General features: G+C 39.7%; 1 protein-coding gene across 1 annotated transcript; it reads right to left on the bottom strand.

Moving 5' to 3' along the window:
- Positions 1-570: 570 nt before the first annotated feature.
- Positions 571-8856, bottom strand: LOC104550601 (serpin B10-like). Its single transcript, XM_010206944.2, has 8 exons — positions 8635-8856; positions 7401-7572; positions 6059-6172; positions 4295-4429; positions 3781-3898; positions 3261-3403; positions 2547-2702; positions 571-1736 (listed from the first exon to the last, which is right to left on the bottom strand). The coding sequence occupies exons 2-8, from the start codon at positions 7566-7568 to the stop codon at positions 1329-1331; spliced, it is 1242 nt and encodes a 413-aa protein (XP_010205246.2). The 5' UTR covers positions 7569-7572; positions 8635-8856; the 3' UTR covers positions 571-1328.
- Between the last annotated feature and the right edge of the window lie 8833 nt (positions 8857-17689).

The following is a 17689-nucleotide window of genomic DNA, read 5'->3' as shown; positions in this document are numbered from 1 at the left end:
CTCCTTGGTCTCTCAAGTGAGGCTTTTCTGTCTATTCCTGAGGCACATCAGGAAGTGCTGAAGAGACTTGGCCATGAGAACATGAAACCCTGGCATTTGGTTAATCAGGACATGACAGAACTGCACCTGAATGCACAGGCATCCTTTGTAATGTTTCACCGCTGAGGCAGTCAGAAGGCAATGCTGTTGAGGTATGGGGGATAGAACAAAGCACTTGTTTCACAACACTTTTCCTATGATCCTTTCCATTTGGGAAGCAGAGCCAGAAGGGACCCTGGAAGTAGCTGGCCTCGTGAAAGAATAAGGAAAGGACTCAGTGACAGTTACCAGTGTCTTCTCCATCAGGAAAAATGAGTCCTGCCATTCCAAGAAGAGATGTTTCTAGTAAGACACTGTTGGTGTGTGCTAGTTCTGCATGAGATCCAGACCATTGCTCTCTGTTGTGAATTCAAGGAGTTAGGAGCATCCCCTACAACATGTCTGACTGATTAAGATACTCTCCTCCTTAGGATAAAGAGCTGTGAAAGGAATAAATGTGTACTGGGAGATTTGCACATAATCTTCCAGAAAACACTTAGGGAGTTACCGATTCTCCAATTTGATCTTGCCTCAAGCCAGTGAAATAAGCTGCAAAGCAAAATGAGTGTAAAGCAGTGCAGTGTTGAACTGGCAACAGTGTTGAATGCAGGAAAGGTTACAAAGGAGAAGGTTTCAGGGCACTTGTGTTTTATTTTCCTTCAATTCTATAATGTTGTTCAGTATTTTCCAACCACTGTGGTACGGAGATTAGAAAGTATATGTGTTAGCTCCTTTGCATGCAAGAAAGAAATCCTAGTATCAGGATCATAGAGGATTTTGCAGGTTTATTTCATTACCAGCTGTGCCAGGCTGCAAAGTTGGCAAAAAACTGACAAGAGTGTGGGTGAGGTAGGCTTAGTGAGCTGAAACCAATGGAGATGCAGCAGTGTTCTGCAGGAAGATTTTCCTATGTCTTTTCTTCTTATGTATCAAAGCAAGTGTGTTGGGAATTGCTTGTTCAGATCAACTTTGTTCTGCACTGTGGCAGCTCTGGTTCAGAAAGTGCTGAAAAGATGCATCGATCTTGTTCTGTGTACAGTTTGGTGCTTATAGTGTAGTACTACCATTTTCAGGTTCTTTGGCCAGGAAAACAAGCCAGAGGCATGAATTCCAGGTTATTTATAAAATGTGCTCTCCACTAACATTGAGAGATTTGTCAACAGTACAGAAAAAAATCTATAAGTTCACAGACTACGGAGATGCAATTTGTGGTGCGTATTTTGTTCATTGTTGTTGTCGCAAGATCCTGTTTACTCGGGGGAACAGAATCTTCCCAAGAAGAGGATGCTCTTGGTTTTGTTGTGTCTGATAAAGAAGAGGAAAGGATGATCTGCCACAAAAATAATAGTAGCACCAAGACTTCGTGATGCCAGTGCTGCTGAACTGGCAGCTGCTGCCTCTGTGCCTTCTTCATTGACTTCCAGGTAACACTTGTGAAAAACTTGTGACAAAACCAGATCACCCTTCTCTGACATTCCTGTGAAATCAGCTTGACCTTCAATGAAGGCATCTTGCATCCCCATCATGCTCAAAGTAGATTTGAGGTCGTATTTCTCTTCTAAAGTGAACCTGGGCAGATAAACCTCCATTTTCATTTTCTCCATTAGTTCTGGGCTGGTCCATGCAGACAAGTTCTCAAAAGTCAATTCTCTTTCTAGCTGCAATTGGTAAAAAGAGAAGCAGAGAATTACAGAGTGTTCAAAAAGCAGTGCCATAGGGGCTACTCACAATAATGAAAGACCAATTTGAAAGTTTTTCTTACTATGATAGGTTGCTGTGGTGTTAGAATTGTTCTTAGTAATTGTCAGGGAATGCAGCAGGGTTAAGTAGTTGTAGAACAAAAATATCAGTGTCAAGTAACAACAGTCTGATTGATTTGCTCTTCACATGTCTATCTTCCTTTCATTTTAGGATTTACTGAAAAGAGCTTTTTTTCTTCTACAAAACATCTACTAATGTAAACAAGCACTTAATAACAGTTTGTTATCCAAAAGCAGGATCAGTCTCTTTACAGAAGGTGGCAGTGTCCATATGGATTAGCTTTGGACATCCTGGAAAGTATGGAGGCTTTTGCTGAATTGGTGGGTTTTTTGATTCCTTTTTCTTTTTAATTGAATCATATCTGTCTGGATCGGTACAGACAGTGGATCTCAGCAGGGCAGGCTTTCTGTCCTCATTTTTGTTCAGTTGGAGTCTCGTGCAGTCTGGGTAACCTCTTTCCAGGACCGATCAACTCTAGGAGCCACAGATGTGCCAGCTGCCAAGAGTAAGAAATCTAGTCCCAGCTCCGGAAGGTTCAAGTTCACAGTGCTAGACTAAGTTCAGGGTTTGCTTTTCTTTGAGCTTTATCTATACCCTCCTTCCTAGAAACATGACTTCAGCCTGGTCTTTTACCATGCACATGCATCAAGTAAGTAAATAATGACACTCTTGTTTTTTCAGGTTAGTTATATTCTCAGTTGCTTTACCTTTTGTAGGCCAGTGATGTCACTTGGTAGCAGGATAAACATGCTGAGATCATTATTGACGTATGGAAGCTCAAGAATATCAGTCTGGGCTGATTCTACGTAGGTACAGTTGAATTTATCACTCAGGTACATCATGGGCACTGGTTTTGTTGTATGCTGCAACAAATCAAATTAAATGTTTGCCATTTGTATTCTGACTGAACAATGAAAGACTGAATTAAACTAACACAGTGCAGGCTATTTGTATTTACTGTACAAGTTGCCCACTGTGCCTGAGACATCTTTATGGCTCCAAGTGGTAGGACATAGGATTTACAAAGGACCCCTGCACTTCTGGAAAAGCACTTGGAGGCTAGGCATCCCATCCAAGCTGTCTCAGATGATACTCATCACAGGAAGGTGTATTCCACTCTGATTTGTCATGTAATTAAAAATTAACATGTTAAGAACTAATCCAGACAGTTTTGTTCACTTCTTTGTTTTCCCTGCCTTCCGAAAGTAGAAGCTTGTTTCCAATCGGCTTCTGACAATTTGACTTGTGGCTCAAATGCTATAGTGTGTGAGCAGGCTTTGTGCTGCAGATGTGGTGAAGAAAGCAAACTGTATGCTTTAAGCGAAACAACATTCATGCTGCATGGATTTAAAGACTGACAGGAATTTCTCTCCCCTAGCTTTTTCATTTTTTTCCACCTGTGGTGTAGGATATTCCCATACCATGTTTAGTCTGAAAGGTCTTTGTCTGGTAGCTTCAGCCTCAAACTTGGTTGCCCAGTTTCCTTTGAAGTACAGTGCATTTATCAGGACTAGCCTGGTGAGTGAATCTACTGAAGCAGGAGGCAGCAGATTTTGGATTTTACCTAGAGAAAACAGAAGGACATTTACACATTTGTGCAGTTTTACTGGTTTGGTGATAAGTGTTGCCACAATTTCTGTGGATATAAGACAGAGAAATTGCAATTGCTGATATAGCATGCATCTGCCTGGAGATTATTCACAAATGTGGGGTTACTGGGGTAATCTTGATTTGCAAGGAAAAGTAAGCCCCATTCCTCCCATGGTCAGATGGATGACACTAACTTCAGTAAGGGCTTGTCAATAGCTGACTAGGAAGATTGATCTGATTTACCTTTCTGAGGTGAATTGTTTACCTGCCTTAGGCCCCTTGGGTACAGAGACTTTGTTCATTGCTGAAATGGCTTCTTTTTTAATTGGGAGAGGAGAGGATGGAGCTTACCTTCAGTCTGGTGTTCAACCTTGGAATTGATCTCTCTTCTGATTTCATCTGCTGCTCCCACAAAGTCAACTGATTGTGGCTCTGCATTGTAATGTTTCTTGGCTAACTGTAAATATTCCTGCCGTGCAAGAGAGACAATTGTGTTATACTTGTTGCCTACCAATAGGAATGCTAACAAATAAGTAGAGCTCAACAGAGAGAAAATGTGATAAGAATTGTATAGACTACAAGCATTTTGTCGAAGGAACAAAGCATTTTTTTAGTGAAAATACTCAAAGTTCTCACATAACTGCATTCACAAATCACTCTGAATTTAGATACACATCCCACAAAACTAAAATTTTAGTGTACAAAGTCTCAGAAACAGTCTTGTAGAAAACATTTATGTTAAGGATAACAATGTTATTTGCAGATGTTGTGAAATAGTTAAGAGTATATGGTTTATGATGTATTGTCGTAGATGGACCATAAGGGTTAAATAGCACTGCATAATCTGAATAAGTGGCCTACCTACCTTACTGAAAGGCAATGATTTTTCTCCATATAACTGGTTGACACTTTTAAGCTGGTAATTTTTAGTGGGTTGGTTGATTTCAAAGTTGAGTGCTTTAAACCCAGTGTGGATATTATCTGATTTGCCAACTTCTGTCTTGGAGAAAAGGGAAAAAAGACATTACTCATCTGTTGTGTAGAATAGTTCAAAAGTTCTGACGTTTTTCATGCAGGTCTAAAAAAAGTAATTCTGTTTAGGTGACCTGTTACCTGTATTGCTAGACAAGAGGAGTTCTAAACCAGATACTGAAAAGAAAATATTAAAAGTTGCAGATGTGGTATAGACACTGTATGTGTCTCAGAATGCATGTGTTAAGAGTCTAACTATGTAAAACATTTAAGGATTTGTAAGTGGAGTTTGGGAAAGTCAGTATATCCAGAGAGTGAGAGACAGACTGTAACCGTTAAACAATGCATGAAGATTGTCTGTGTGACTCATTTATGAAAGTCAAGAGTGTTACATGAAAAGTTTGCCCCTAAATTTCTTAATCTTGCTCTTAATATTTTGTGATTTTAAAAAAAAAAATCTTCCGGTGTTGCAGTAATTGCAATAAATTCTTTATATTAGATTAACAGGATTACATGAATATGGGCTCAAAGTCTCAAATGAGCAAAAGAAGGCAAAGCTGTGAATTAGTAAACTAAAAATCTGGACCTGTGCTGTATTCATCTTGCAGTTACGTCAGAATCAGAGGCATGAACAGACACTTCAGTTTCTGAACTATTAGAATGGTCCCTTTGCTCTATCCACAGTGCTCTGTAATTCTTGCAATTCGGACAGGCATTACTCATGAAGAACAATCCCTGTCCTGTTCACGTAGTGCAAATGGGTTGTTGACACAGTTCCTAAAATAAATCTCCCTGCCATAGGATTTGGCTGTGGGATGCGTATCCAAGTTCCCATTCATTAGAACTCGTGGCTGCTGACGCTTTTTGGGCAGACTGCAGGGAAAGGTCTCACTCCCACAAAGAATGACGGGAAAGAGCAGGGAGAAGAGTTTGACATCACCGTGGCTGAATTGTTAATGAGAAAAAACAGCCTTTGCTGACTCACAGGGATTATATTTGCTTTTCCAAATTTTTCTGCTCTGTTAAAATACAAGATGCCTGCCAGTCTCTCAAGGAAATATCTCAGCAATATAATGATTTCCATTTCACTATGATTTATTGCAAGCAACTGATGTACCTTGGGAAATTCCAACATGTCTATTTTGTTAACTGAACAAACTGAAATGGAGACTAATTGCTGAAACCTATCAAGTGTAGGTAGCCTAGAACAGTTAATGTTCTGTTGTTTGTTATCTTGATACTACAGTTAAATGTGTAGAAAGGCAGCTCTGTTCATGTGATTAGCTCTTTGAGTTGGGAACAGTGCCTGTTCAAAGAATATCTTGCTGCTATTTACCTACTGGAAAGTAATAGTCTGAGAAAGAAAAGTCTCCTCAAATCTAAAGAAAAAAGATGAAGACATCTGTTGACGAGAATGGTAACACTAAATTTTAAATTTCGCAAATTTGAGGTTAGTTTTTGTAATTCTGCCTGAAAAGGAGAAGCATCTAATAAGTCTTGCATTAGGGTGAAGGTGTCACAGAATCTGTACCAATTAGTTGTGTACGGCCTATCCGAGGAAGGCAAACGCAGGCAAAAGCAAATGTGGAAGGAAAATACAAACAAGAGAAAATGTGACCATGACTTGATGGCTTGATCGCTAGACTTGGTTAGATACCTTCTGGAAACAAGCATATCGGTTTGATAGACGCTCTTCCGTTCTGGAATAGACTTGCATTCTTATGGTTGTGGTGACATTTCTGGCTCCTTCAGCTTTGTTAAAATGAAGTACCTGTAATGGAAAAAGCAATAATAAATGTAATGGCAGAAAATTTGCTGTTTCAGTAAAACCTTTCAGTGATGTCACGGGACTGGTGATGAAGAGAGTCAAACTCAGATTTTATTCTTGTGCCCAGTCCTGACTGAATAGGAAATACCTGGTTAGATCTTGAGTCCCATGTGTACAAAATGACTTGCACACACTAAGCTGAGAGCTGTAGGGCAAAGCTCTCGTGTACTTCTTTCTAGAGGAATCTGCCTACTTTGAGTTATGTCTTGGGCTGACCAGTTAATACCTGGGAAGAGCCAGTTATCTACAGATGGAGACTACCAAAGCAGAAGTCTAAATGGAGCTCTGCTGAAGCATGAAAATAGCATGGGCAATTTCATGCCTTAATCCCTTGCTCTAGGAATGTGCTACAAAGGCTACAAAGGAGTGTATCTGACCTTGGAACATCTGTCACAAGAACTATGCCTTTTTGTTTTGTTTTCCCATTTTCCTAACAGAAGAGCATTCCTTTCTTTGTTACCCTACTGGCCCTCTTTTGTAAAGGAGTTAGATCACTGCCTTAGCAGGTGGAACAACTTATGCCTTAGTAGATGCAATCTCACAAGCCTCATGTCCTTCAAGAAGATCCAGGTAACTATGTGCTGGGGCTGATCTCACTGCCAGCTGCTGAAGCTATGAACTTTGCACAGGTATGAATTGGGGATTTCAATATGTGATTTTGCCTGTAAAATACATACCCCAAGGAAAAGATTGTACCCTCACCATGTTTCTTCTCTGATCTTGTGGATGTGAATTTCTGTGGGATCTGTACAGTTTTCTGTACAGTTTTGTGGGATCATTTCTAAAGCAGTGAGACATGAGATGGGAATTGTCTGTGGCAAAGTAGAAGAAGAATCCAAGTTGCCTGCTCCCTGGTGAATGCTCAAGTAACTGAGTTTTGCGATAAAGATCCCTTATTTCTGCTGGTAAGGTTTAAAAGATGACAGTGTCACCAATGCCACTTCTCTCATTTGTTTCCAGAGGCTAGATTAGACTATTTCTTTTCCCTGCACAAGCAGAAAACTGGTCTATTCATTGCAGTGTACAACAGGGGTGAAACTAGAGCTGATATTAGAGTAATTTTTTCTGCTTATGACTTTCTTCACTTCCATCACAGAAAATTTAATGCATAGAGAATGTTATTCCAAGATATCAACTCTTTAGACAACTACCTTTTGAAGCTCAGACTCACCTTTGCCATCTGATCTGCAGTGTTACCTTTGGCTCCTAAATAAACAGTAGCCAGGGCAGATGAAATACTCAAAGGGGAGAACAGAATATTCTTGTCACCATCATTCTGACACTCATGTTTGAAAAAGTCAAGAGCAAAGCTTGTGTTTGCCTTATGCAGAGCTTCCATTGTTCTGAATAGAAAGGGAGAAAAGATGCTATTAGCGAACCACAAATTATGACTGCTCTGTGTCTGTAAGTTTCTCTCTGGTTTTTGAAGTGTCTTTTATTATTTAAAGGCTTTCTAAAAGTATTTAACTATGAAAAACAAGAAAGATTAACTATTATAACATCATATAAAATTTAGCATGTCCCATTTCACTGATAGCGTTGGCTATTATTTAGATTAGGGAAAAAACATCTTCCAACCCTGTTTTGTGTTTGTTTACCAGGATATTTATTTCACTGTCCTTTACAGTATCTTGGAGTGATAATGTTATTCTCTAAGACTAGAAGATACCAAGAGACTGTCTCTGATGACAACTCTGGTAACTGTAACAGTCAAACTACTCCTTTAGAACAGGACAAAGTACTCCTTCCAGTGCTTTAGCAAAAACCACCCAACTATAGTGAGCTAAGCATCTTGAATTCCCTTTTTGACTTTAAAAAATGTCCTGAAACTCTCTCTTCAAGCACTAGCCCAGATCCTAGCTTCCCAGTCCTCCTGCAGGACAAAGTTTCTGTATTCAGTAGACTATAAATGCCTCTGTTTGTTGTTTGCATGGAAGATTTAGCTGAAAGCTCTAGGCAGGGACTAGGAGCTATTCTAATTGATATAGAATGACCTTAAGATAAAGACAGTTTGTGTCATGAGTAGGTTGCAAACCAAGAGCAGATTTATGTTAGTAAGCTCAAGAGCACAAGAAAAAATCAGCTGACTTAAGCAAACACAGTGGTTCTTACTTTCCTGTGACATATATGCTAACTAGTGAAATTAGAAATTATCTAGAATTATTATTTCTAGACATATATCTAGAAATTATAGAACTCTGTACAATAAATTGATTTTCCTCTATATTTTTAAGACTTTAGCCTTTTAGACCATACATGTGCCACCTTAGTCAATTACTTTCCCAAGCATTTGTTGTTTCCAATTCAGATCCTTGCTTCCTTTTTTTTTCCTATGCATATTTCAACACAGCAACACCATCCAAGAGAATAATGAAATAAATAATCTCTAGAAATCATTACAGTACCTTGTTTTCTGCAGAGAGAAACACAGCAGCTCTGGGTGTCTCCAAGGTTTCTGCAGTTCACATGAAGGATAGGGTGAATTTATAGTGTGTCTGGCCTGTTCTGCAAAGGTTCTTATGACTCATGACTGTGCAATGTATTATGCCCTGAAGACCACATCCCTGTGGAAGAACTGAATCATCTCGGAGTAGGATGTAAAGTGATGGTGAGAATGATACCATACAAGAACCTTACAAAACTGACTTCATAAGTATTTCTATAAACACTTTTGTGGCAACAGGCTCGTTACAACTTGAACTCTCACTACTTTAAATAACCTCTTTTTTTTAATGTGGTTTGGAAGATTTTTTTAAAAAAGACAGTTGCTGACCTACTTCTTTTATTATTTGTCTAATAGAAGGGAACAGATGGCCAGAAAAAACACAGCAGCTTCTTATGTGTTAATTTTTCTATTGTCTGTTTCCTACTGATCAAGTACTTGTCATTTCTGGTGGCTTTCTGTTTTAGAACAATTGATTTTGTTAATCTTGGAGGAATTTAATAGTATACAGACAGGAAAATGCTGTCACTGTGAGATAGCGAAGGCTGAGAAACAGGCACAAGCTTCTTGCTTTTATTATCAGCAGCAATATCACTAGAACTTTTAGAGGGGGTGTAAGATTAGACTTCAGTTTTCTTCTGCTTTGCCTTCCCCACCCTAATCTGAAAGTTACTGTTTGACCAATGTAGCACCTCAGAGGTCTATTCCTTATTTTCCATTCCAAAAATTCATATTTTGTCAAATCTTTTTCTTCTTCCCTTGGCTGCTAAATTACTACCTTCCCTAATTTTCCTTGTAGTCCTGTTGTCCCCTCTTTAATTGTCATTTTTGTAGCTGTCCATCCCTGCTCTGCGCCCTAACTGTGTAATCCTACCCTTGCCCTTTACTTCATTCTTTACTTCTCTGCACTGCTGATAATGACACCTTGAAAACCTGGGTAAGACCTTCTTGTCTCTCTAGAGCTGCCTCCTGAACACTGGGCAAGACTCACTCACAGATTCTACCTCCTCAGCATAAATTGCCTTCTGAGAGTTTTATTCTGACCTGCTGTCTGTAAGTGTACATTTAACAGGGTTTTTATTGTAGGTTAGCGGCTGATGCAGAGGCTCATCTAATAAGGAATGGACCATAAGAGTACTCACAAATTTTGATATAGGGCATAGGAGGGCACAGCTGCAAAGGTCCCTTGCCAACAAGTGGTGAACTTCTGCATCAGTATTATATGTGAACTGAAAGCCTGTCAAAGTTGGTGTCCTACCTGGGAGGAACAGCACTTTAATAGGCCAGTGATTTCCCTGGCCCTTGGGTCTTTTGCAATTGTAGCTACACAAAACCAGCATGTTTCACTGTGAGTTGTGATTAGCTGCATCTGTGACGTCTTCCAGAGAGTAGCATTGCGTAGGAGAGGTGCTCACTTCAGAATTAATTGCTTCCATGGAGCTTGGGAAAGCTGTAATCTGTTTATGTTGGCCTTAAGTGATTTCCAAAGCCTAAATGATTTGAGTAATCTTTGCAAATTTAGCCATGTTGTTGAACAAGTGATAGACACATGGGATGAGACTTTATTCCTTTATTCCTTTATTTCTGGTTTTGAAACAGGGTGAATTTGCTAATTTGCAACACTGCTTGCTGCTGTAGAAGAAGTGGTTGAGGTGTTTTACTCATGGAGAAATGGCACAGTAGACTGAATGAGAGGCTTGTTCCTTTGCACAAAGTTTTTGAAACACCTCTTGAATGGCATGGTTGGTCATTATCCAAAAACAAATTGCATACCTAGTATGCATTTAGCATTTAGCATACTAGGTGTTTTGCATTTACCATAGTAACTACTATTATACTCATCACAAAGGACAACAGATGTTAAATCAATGTGATGGATTGATAACTTTTTCCAATATCCTTTTAAATTAGCAGCACCAGAGACACAGCTCAATGGGTGGTGCTACTACTGACTCAGTGGCAGAGGTACTCCCACTCTATCCTAAGTCAACATCACAGCATACTAGAAGGCTTATTTTTGTACTAATAGTATCCTTCCTGTGGAAAGCAAACCTATGGGCTCTTTCACTGTAACCATTCATGTTTCCATTTGGTCAGGACAAATATTGGCAGGACATCAGTTCCTTGGCCAGATCTTAGCTGTAAAAATGCAGTTCGTTTTTCCTCCAGTTTCAGCGTAACTTAGCACAAGTCATTGCCACTTTCCTACACAGTGCATTGTTCTCTTAATTAGCACCTGGGTTCAGAAGTAGGTGAAATGCTTTATGTCTAAACAGAACATTATGAACTACTCTGTGAAGGCTCTCACAGGGTCTTGAGAGAAAAACTTTCTGTTACTGAAAAATTGTAGCTGCTTCTTTCACACAGTATTTTAGGAGACAACTCTCCATGGCTGGTTTTCATGCCCATTGGTAGCTAATTTTAGCTGTCAGCTCTGTATAGCTCTTTGAACTAACGTGCTCTAAATTTCAGGTAGATCAAAAGAAAAAATGGTGTTTGAAGTCAAGTTGTTCAGTTGCCCTGACATCTTCAAAGTTTTATTCTTTTTAGCCAATATAATCACTGCTTATTTGCTTGAGAGGGAAGAATTTCTGGTTCAAGAAGCAAACCAGTTTTTGGCTCAGCCAGAGCAGGCCAGAACATTTTTAACATGTAAGGATTTTAAATATCCCCAAACCTTTAAAAGGAGTTTGGGAAATACAAGAAACATGAGGAGAAGGGTTTTGAAATCTGAGAATATTTTAATCCTTTTGGAGATCTGATGCAATTTGAAAAAAAAACTTCTTTGTGTGATTTAAAGTGAAAACTGTAAGGAGGACAGGGGTACAGAAACAGAGGAAATAGTAATGGTGCTGAGTGACTAGACACATGAACTTTTCTGTGCTGAGGAGGGCTCTCTTCTGCGTGGTGTCTCTGTCATAGTGTAATTGAGAGCATGGCATAAGCTTTTCCTAACCTTGTTGACTAAAAATAATTTATATACATCTGGATTGGTTATAACAGATTTTTGTTTCTTCTATAACAAATTTTTATGTAGGATAAGTTAGCACTGTCCTAAGATCTCAAGTACTTTATAAGATTAAGGGAGATTAGTTCTTCAGGTATCTTTTTTTTTCCCCCTTTAAAGCTTTCATTAAGAATACACGTGTCTTTATTTTGAAACAGAGTAGATAGCTATCTGTTGTGTTCCTCCTACATGTAAGTTTGCAAGCCTTTCCTTGCCAAGCAGTCCTTACTGACATACTCTAACAGTATTTAAAACCTTATGAGCTGCCAGAAGGTGTGGTGAGGTTCCTGTATAAATATTACCGAGGCATTTTGCTCCACACCTGCAGAAAGCAAAGGCGTGGTGAAATTCGATAGTACTGGCACAATTCATCATACTTTAGTATTACTTCGGCATGCTTTGGATTAAACACTGCAATTAATAAAGGTAGTGTTTGTCCTGGGAAATTCAGCTCTGGTAAGAAGCGCAACACTTCTGAGAAAGGACTGATCTCTATATCTGAAAAGAGATAGTTTATGTGTTGCTGAATGTGCACAGTGTTTTCATATGCAAGGGTGCAGTTTTCCTTTGAGTGACGCAAGCTTTTTCAAACTATCCCAGGCAGCAGTTAACATCAAAAATATGAAGAATGGCCTGAATTTCTCAATCATGATGCACAGGACTGTGTTATGAGTAACGATGTATGTGTGGCCTGTATGCACTTTAGCCGAAACTTGTCATTTTTTGCCAAGAAGTCTCTCCAAGGGTGTGACTGTACGTCAACTACATGGCAACTGAATCAGAAAACCAATCCCTGCTTTGTGTTAATGGGAGTTCCCAGGCTGCAGTGCTATAGTGCGAGATGTGCCATGCTGTGGGATTAAGAATGTGAACACCAAGTCAATGTACCTTCAAAAGACATTTCTAAATGAGACTGCATGCTAAACAGGAGCCTTGTGCTGATGTTCAAGAGCAGGGTGTAGAGGAAGGGCTCCCTTTTAAGAAGCCCTTTTAAACATTTACTATTTTTTCATACAGCTTGACTGCAAAAATTCTTGCCTGCTGGAATGATCAGGAGTTTCATGAGGCAGTTGTTATTTTCAGAAGTTTTATCATGAGAATTTCCCTGATACTCACTTGTGGAAGTGCACAGGAAACTGAGATATTTACTGACCTGCTTGGCACCTGCTGGCCCATCATAGTTTCACATAAGGCACTAAGCCTTTGTGCAGGAAAAGAGTAACCCAAAAAAGAGTTTTGGTTTTGTTCCTCAAGCTTTTATGAGAGAGGCAAAGTGTGAACCTGCAGGGTAATGCACTGAGGACCTTCTTTTAAAATATTCTGATGATCATCTGCTTCTCTTTACCAAAGCATTTCCAAGCTCTTTAGAGCTGCCCTTTCCAGTTATTCAGTTATATGCAGATCTTCATGTTTCATAGTTGCTAATTCCTTGTGTGGGAATATAGACAGACGAAGCTGTAAACCAAGATTAATTTGCAGTGACACAGAGGCAACATTAGGCTAAGGAAAGTTTGCAGAATATGTGGAAGGAGAGGCAGACAATTTGTTCTACGTTTGTGGCTGGAGAAATGAGCTTTCACCCCACCTCCTGCAGATTCAGCTAAGATGCAACTTGGGCTCTGTAGTTGAGGCAGTATAATTGCATGGCAGATGATCCCTCTAGGGTGTAGAGGTGGCAACACTCTTCTCCCATTTTCTTCCTTTGCCCCAAACCTTACCCTTCCTGACTTCTGTCCTCTTACAAATAAGACTTGAGTCCAAGCCCTGCCCTCTTCCCTCACTGTCCCAAGAAGCGGATACAGATTGCTGAAGGGCAAGAAGGATAAAGGAGGACACGGCAAGGGTGGGAATAATCAGCATCTTGGAGAAAGGTAGTTACTGACAGAGTGAAAGAGATAAGAGGAACCACTCTTAAACACAGTCCTGTGAAGTTTAACAATCCCTCCTCCACTCCATTTGTTCATTTTTAATTCTCATATCTCTGCCTTACTTACAGGAACTCTGACACCTCACTATTCTCCCACTCTAAACTGATCTCTTATCAGAGCCAGAATGCCGGAATTTTCCCTGTGTGAATAACAAGTCAACACTCCACTGTAAGGTCTTGCTCATCTCCAGGATCCTGCTCCTGTCATCTGTAAGGTGCCACTTGCAAAAGTTCATTCTTTGCCTGCATTGATTTTAGACTGGATTGCTGTAGCTAACATTTAGAAAAGTAGCAAAGTGTTGCATGAATTTAAACAATCAAAGATCAAAATTAGTTTGGATTTTTTTTTTCCCTAGGAATAGCATGCAATGGTGAGACTGTATAGTGTTAAACATTATTAAACATCTTGTGGTGTTTAAGAGTGTTATAGTGAGGAAAGGGAGGCCAGGTACAAATAGTAGCCCATTGATATCCACATATAATAAAATGGACACCAAGTATAAATTATAATACTAGGACTAAAATTGTGTAGGATGAGGCCACATATTATCTCTCCTTTGTTCTTAAACATTGTTAACTATCCTAGGAGTTTGCTGTTCATAGGGTGACTAAGCACTGCCTGGGATTCACCAAGACATTTTGCAGACTTTGGGTTAAAAGTGGGGAAAGATGGTGAGAGCTTTGTGGTCTCACCATGGGAGAGTCAAAATGAAGGAACTAATGGGTTTCATTCTCACATGTGGCCAACTCTTATTGGCTGAGAGAAGGCTAAGCTGGATGGATGGTGACTTACACTACTTCTACATTACTGAGATTTGGATTTATGTTAAAATGGATTGGAACATTGTGATTCTCTGATCTTAAAGATATGGAACACTTGACTGGGAAGGGCCCTGAGTAACGTGATGTATCTTTGAAGTTAGAACCAGATGACTGTCTGCTTTTCATTCCAACCCATGTTACTCTCTAATTCTGTGAACTTCAGGAACACAATTGTTATAAATAACCAACTTTGTTCAATTGAGCAATATTACTTAGATTCTTATGTATTTGAAGACTTAGGACTGGAATAAGCGGTAGGGCCCCAGAGTTAAATAATGTAATCTCTGTAGAAATTCATTGCGTAAATTACCTTCCCATTGTAAGACTGTGGGCAAGCTAACAAGTGTGGTCTTGTATCTGCAGGATGTACTAATCCTTTTAATTAATTGTGTCTCTTTGCATGTGTGAAATTACAAATATATGTGGGGTGTGATGGTAAAGCAGTAAAAACCTCTTATGATAAGTGTTAAAGCTGTGACTCTGAGCCTTCTCCCATACCTGTGCTGATAGAAATACTAGGGGTTAAAGAGAGGATATTATCCACCTATGCTTTATGATGCAGCAGAGAGCCATAAGTCTCTGGGACGTGGTGCTGACTATCTTGCTTCTTTGGAGATGAAGATAAGAAGCTGTAGCTTCTTCTGTTAGCAAAAAGGAGGGTACTTGCTCCATTCTCAGTGATGGAGGGTCTTGTGTCTGTCACCCAACTTGAGGCTATATCCAGGCCTGTCCTTTAGAGGCCTGTTCTTTAGGTGGCTGATATTGCATAAGCTACAGTGCCTCAGGCGTGGAAGATTACCGAAGTTTTTAGCTGTCAGACAAATATTTCACTGTCTGAGATTTGAAGAGTCCAGCATCCATTCCTTAGTGCGTGTGATTTGCCAAGTCCCAAAACAATTTCAAAGTTTCCATTCCCTGAAAATATAGCATTGAGAAAGCATGCTTACTTTTTTTGTTTTACTTTATGTATTAGATATAGATGGACTGCACAGCTGGTTGAGAAAGTGACAAGAATATGACTGCTCATTGCTGTGCTGGCAGGAAAAGTCAGTGGAAATCAGGAGGCAGAGCTGAATCTGTTTACATACAGGAGCAGATGTACTTTGCATCTGCTGTCTATGAAGATGTATGTTTTCATTGATAAGAACTACTATGTCCTAGAAATCATGCTGTTTCAAAATGAATCTGCTGAAAATTAGATGTCCTGAGGATTCTAGGTGCTCCATTTCCATGATCAGATCAACAGAATTTCCAGGACAATAGTAAACACATAATTAACTCTCTTGCAATAAATTCCCCATTTGTTATCTCCTTGACCAAGATACAGGAAAGTGAAAGAAAATATTTGAACTATTTATACACCAGTGAAGGTGGTGTCATTTTATCTTCCTTCTTTTGCAAGATCATGCTTGCTATCAGCAAGTTATGCCCCTTAGGTCCTGCCAAAGTACATGTTATCTAGGGGGATGGGGAGGTGGGGAAAATCAGAACAAGTAGAACAAGCAAAATACTTTGTGGTTGAAATGAACAAAACATTCCAAGACAAACCACCCAGCATTGATGTCACGCTATGCATACTACAGTCAGGAAAAAACATAGCTTTCTTCATCCCCAAAACCTTTTCTTTCACTCTTCTGGTACTTCTCTGTGACAGTTCCTCACAGGTCTGTTTCCTTTCTTGTTTCAGTGACAAAGGGAAGAATAATTATTTCCAGAGAGAAACTATAACTTGCCACAGAAAATGCATGATTATTCTTTTTAGTTACAGAAGAATAGCCTATAACGCTTTATAAACATATTACAAATATAACTAGAAAACTGCTTCCCATCTCCCATTCCCATGTGTTATTGAAGGCAGTGTTTTGTCTCAGTGGGATGGATCAATCATGGTTTGTGCTAAAAGCATTACTTCTGACTATCTTGAGTTGCGTGCCTGAGGGATTATGGGTCATGTTGGCCCCTTCAAGGCAGAAAATTGATATCAATATTGTATCTCAGTCTAGAATTAGGACAGGGACATTCCTGTTCTCTCTGTAAACAATGAACCAACTCTGATAAAAGAATCATACAATATCAGGTTGGAAGGGCTCCACAAGGATCCTCATGTCTGACTCCCAGTTCCTGAGAGAACTATTTACCACTAAACCATATTACTAAGAGCATTGTCCAGATGCTTCTGGAACTCTGACAGGCTTGGTGCCATCACCACTTCTCTGAGGAGCCTGCTCCAGTGACCAATCACCCCCTCAGTGACTAAATATCCAGTCTGAACTTCTGCTGATGCATGTGTCCTATCACTGGTTACCAGAGAGAGTAGATCAGCACTTCCTCTTCCACTGCCCCCTCTGAGGAAGGTGTAGGCTGTGATGAGGTCACCCCTCAGCCTTCTCTTCTCCAAGCTGAACAAGCCAAGTGATCTTACCCACTCCTTGTAGATCTTGCCCTCAGTGCCTTTTACCATCTTGGTTGCTCTTCTCGGGACACATTGTAATAGTTTGATGTCCTTCTTATATTGAGGCACCAAAGTCCACACAATACTCAAGTTAGACTGCACCAGTGCAGTGTAGAGTGAGACAGTCACTTCCCTCAATGGGTTATACTGTGTTTGATACAACACATGGCACAGTTGGCCTTTTGGCTTCCAGGGCACATTGCGGACTCATATTCAACTTCCATCAACCCAGATCCCCAGGTCTCTTTCCACGGGGTTCCTCTAGAAGCTCTTGTCCCCCAGTCTGTATTCATAACCAAGATTACCCTGTCCCAGGTGCTCTTGAAAATACTCCAAATGAAATGCATTTGCTTTAATATTTTTTATTATGATTAAAAGAGCAAAATAGTACTTTTGCAAGACCCGTCACATACAGAAACATGGAAACCAATTTGAATAGTAACATGACATATGCAGTCTTGCAAGTGGAGCCAAAAGGATTTAAGGAGAAATATTAATCTTTAGAAAGTAAGAAAGAGCCTTGCAGTATCAGGAATACAAAGAAAAAGCACTTGCCTTATCAGGGTAGAAATGGTTGGTGACAGTTCAGACTTTAATTTGGGAGCTTTTCAACTGACTAATTCCAGAGGAGACATCACCGAGAAATCTGGCTTAATTAGAAGGGTATATTTTGCTTCCATAAAACTTCTACTGATAAATGAAGTTGTGTTGTGCAGGGTGATGATTTGGTGCTATTTTTGTTAACTTGCACCAAGAACACCTCTGTTCATGCTCATGCTTTATCTGGGTCCAATTTTCATTCCCTTAAC

The sequence above is a fragment of the Colius striatus genome, chromosome 4 (assembly GCF_028858725.1).
Source record: "Colius striatus isolate bColStr4 chromosome 4, bColStr4.1.hap1, whole genome shotgun sequence".
NCBI lineage: Eukaryota > Metazoa > Chordata > Aves > Coliiformes > Coliidae > Colius > Colius striatus.
This window is presented reverse-complemented; position numbering and strand designations above follow the sequence as displayed.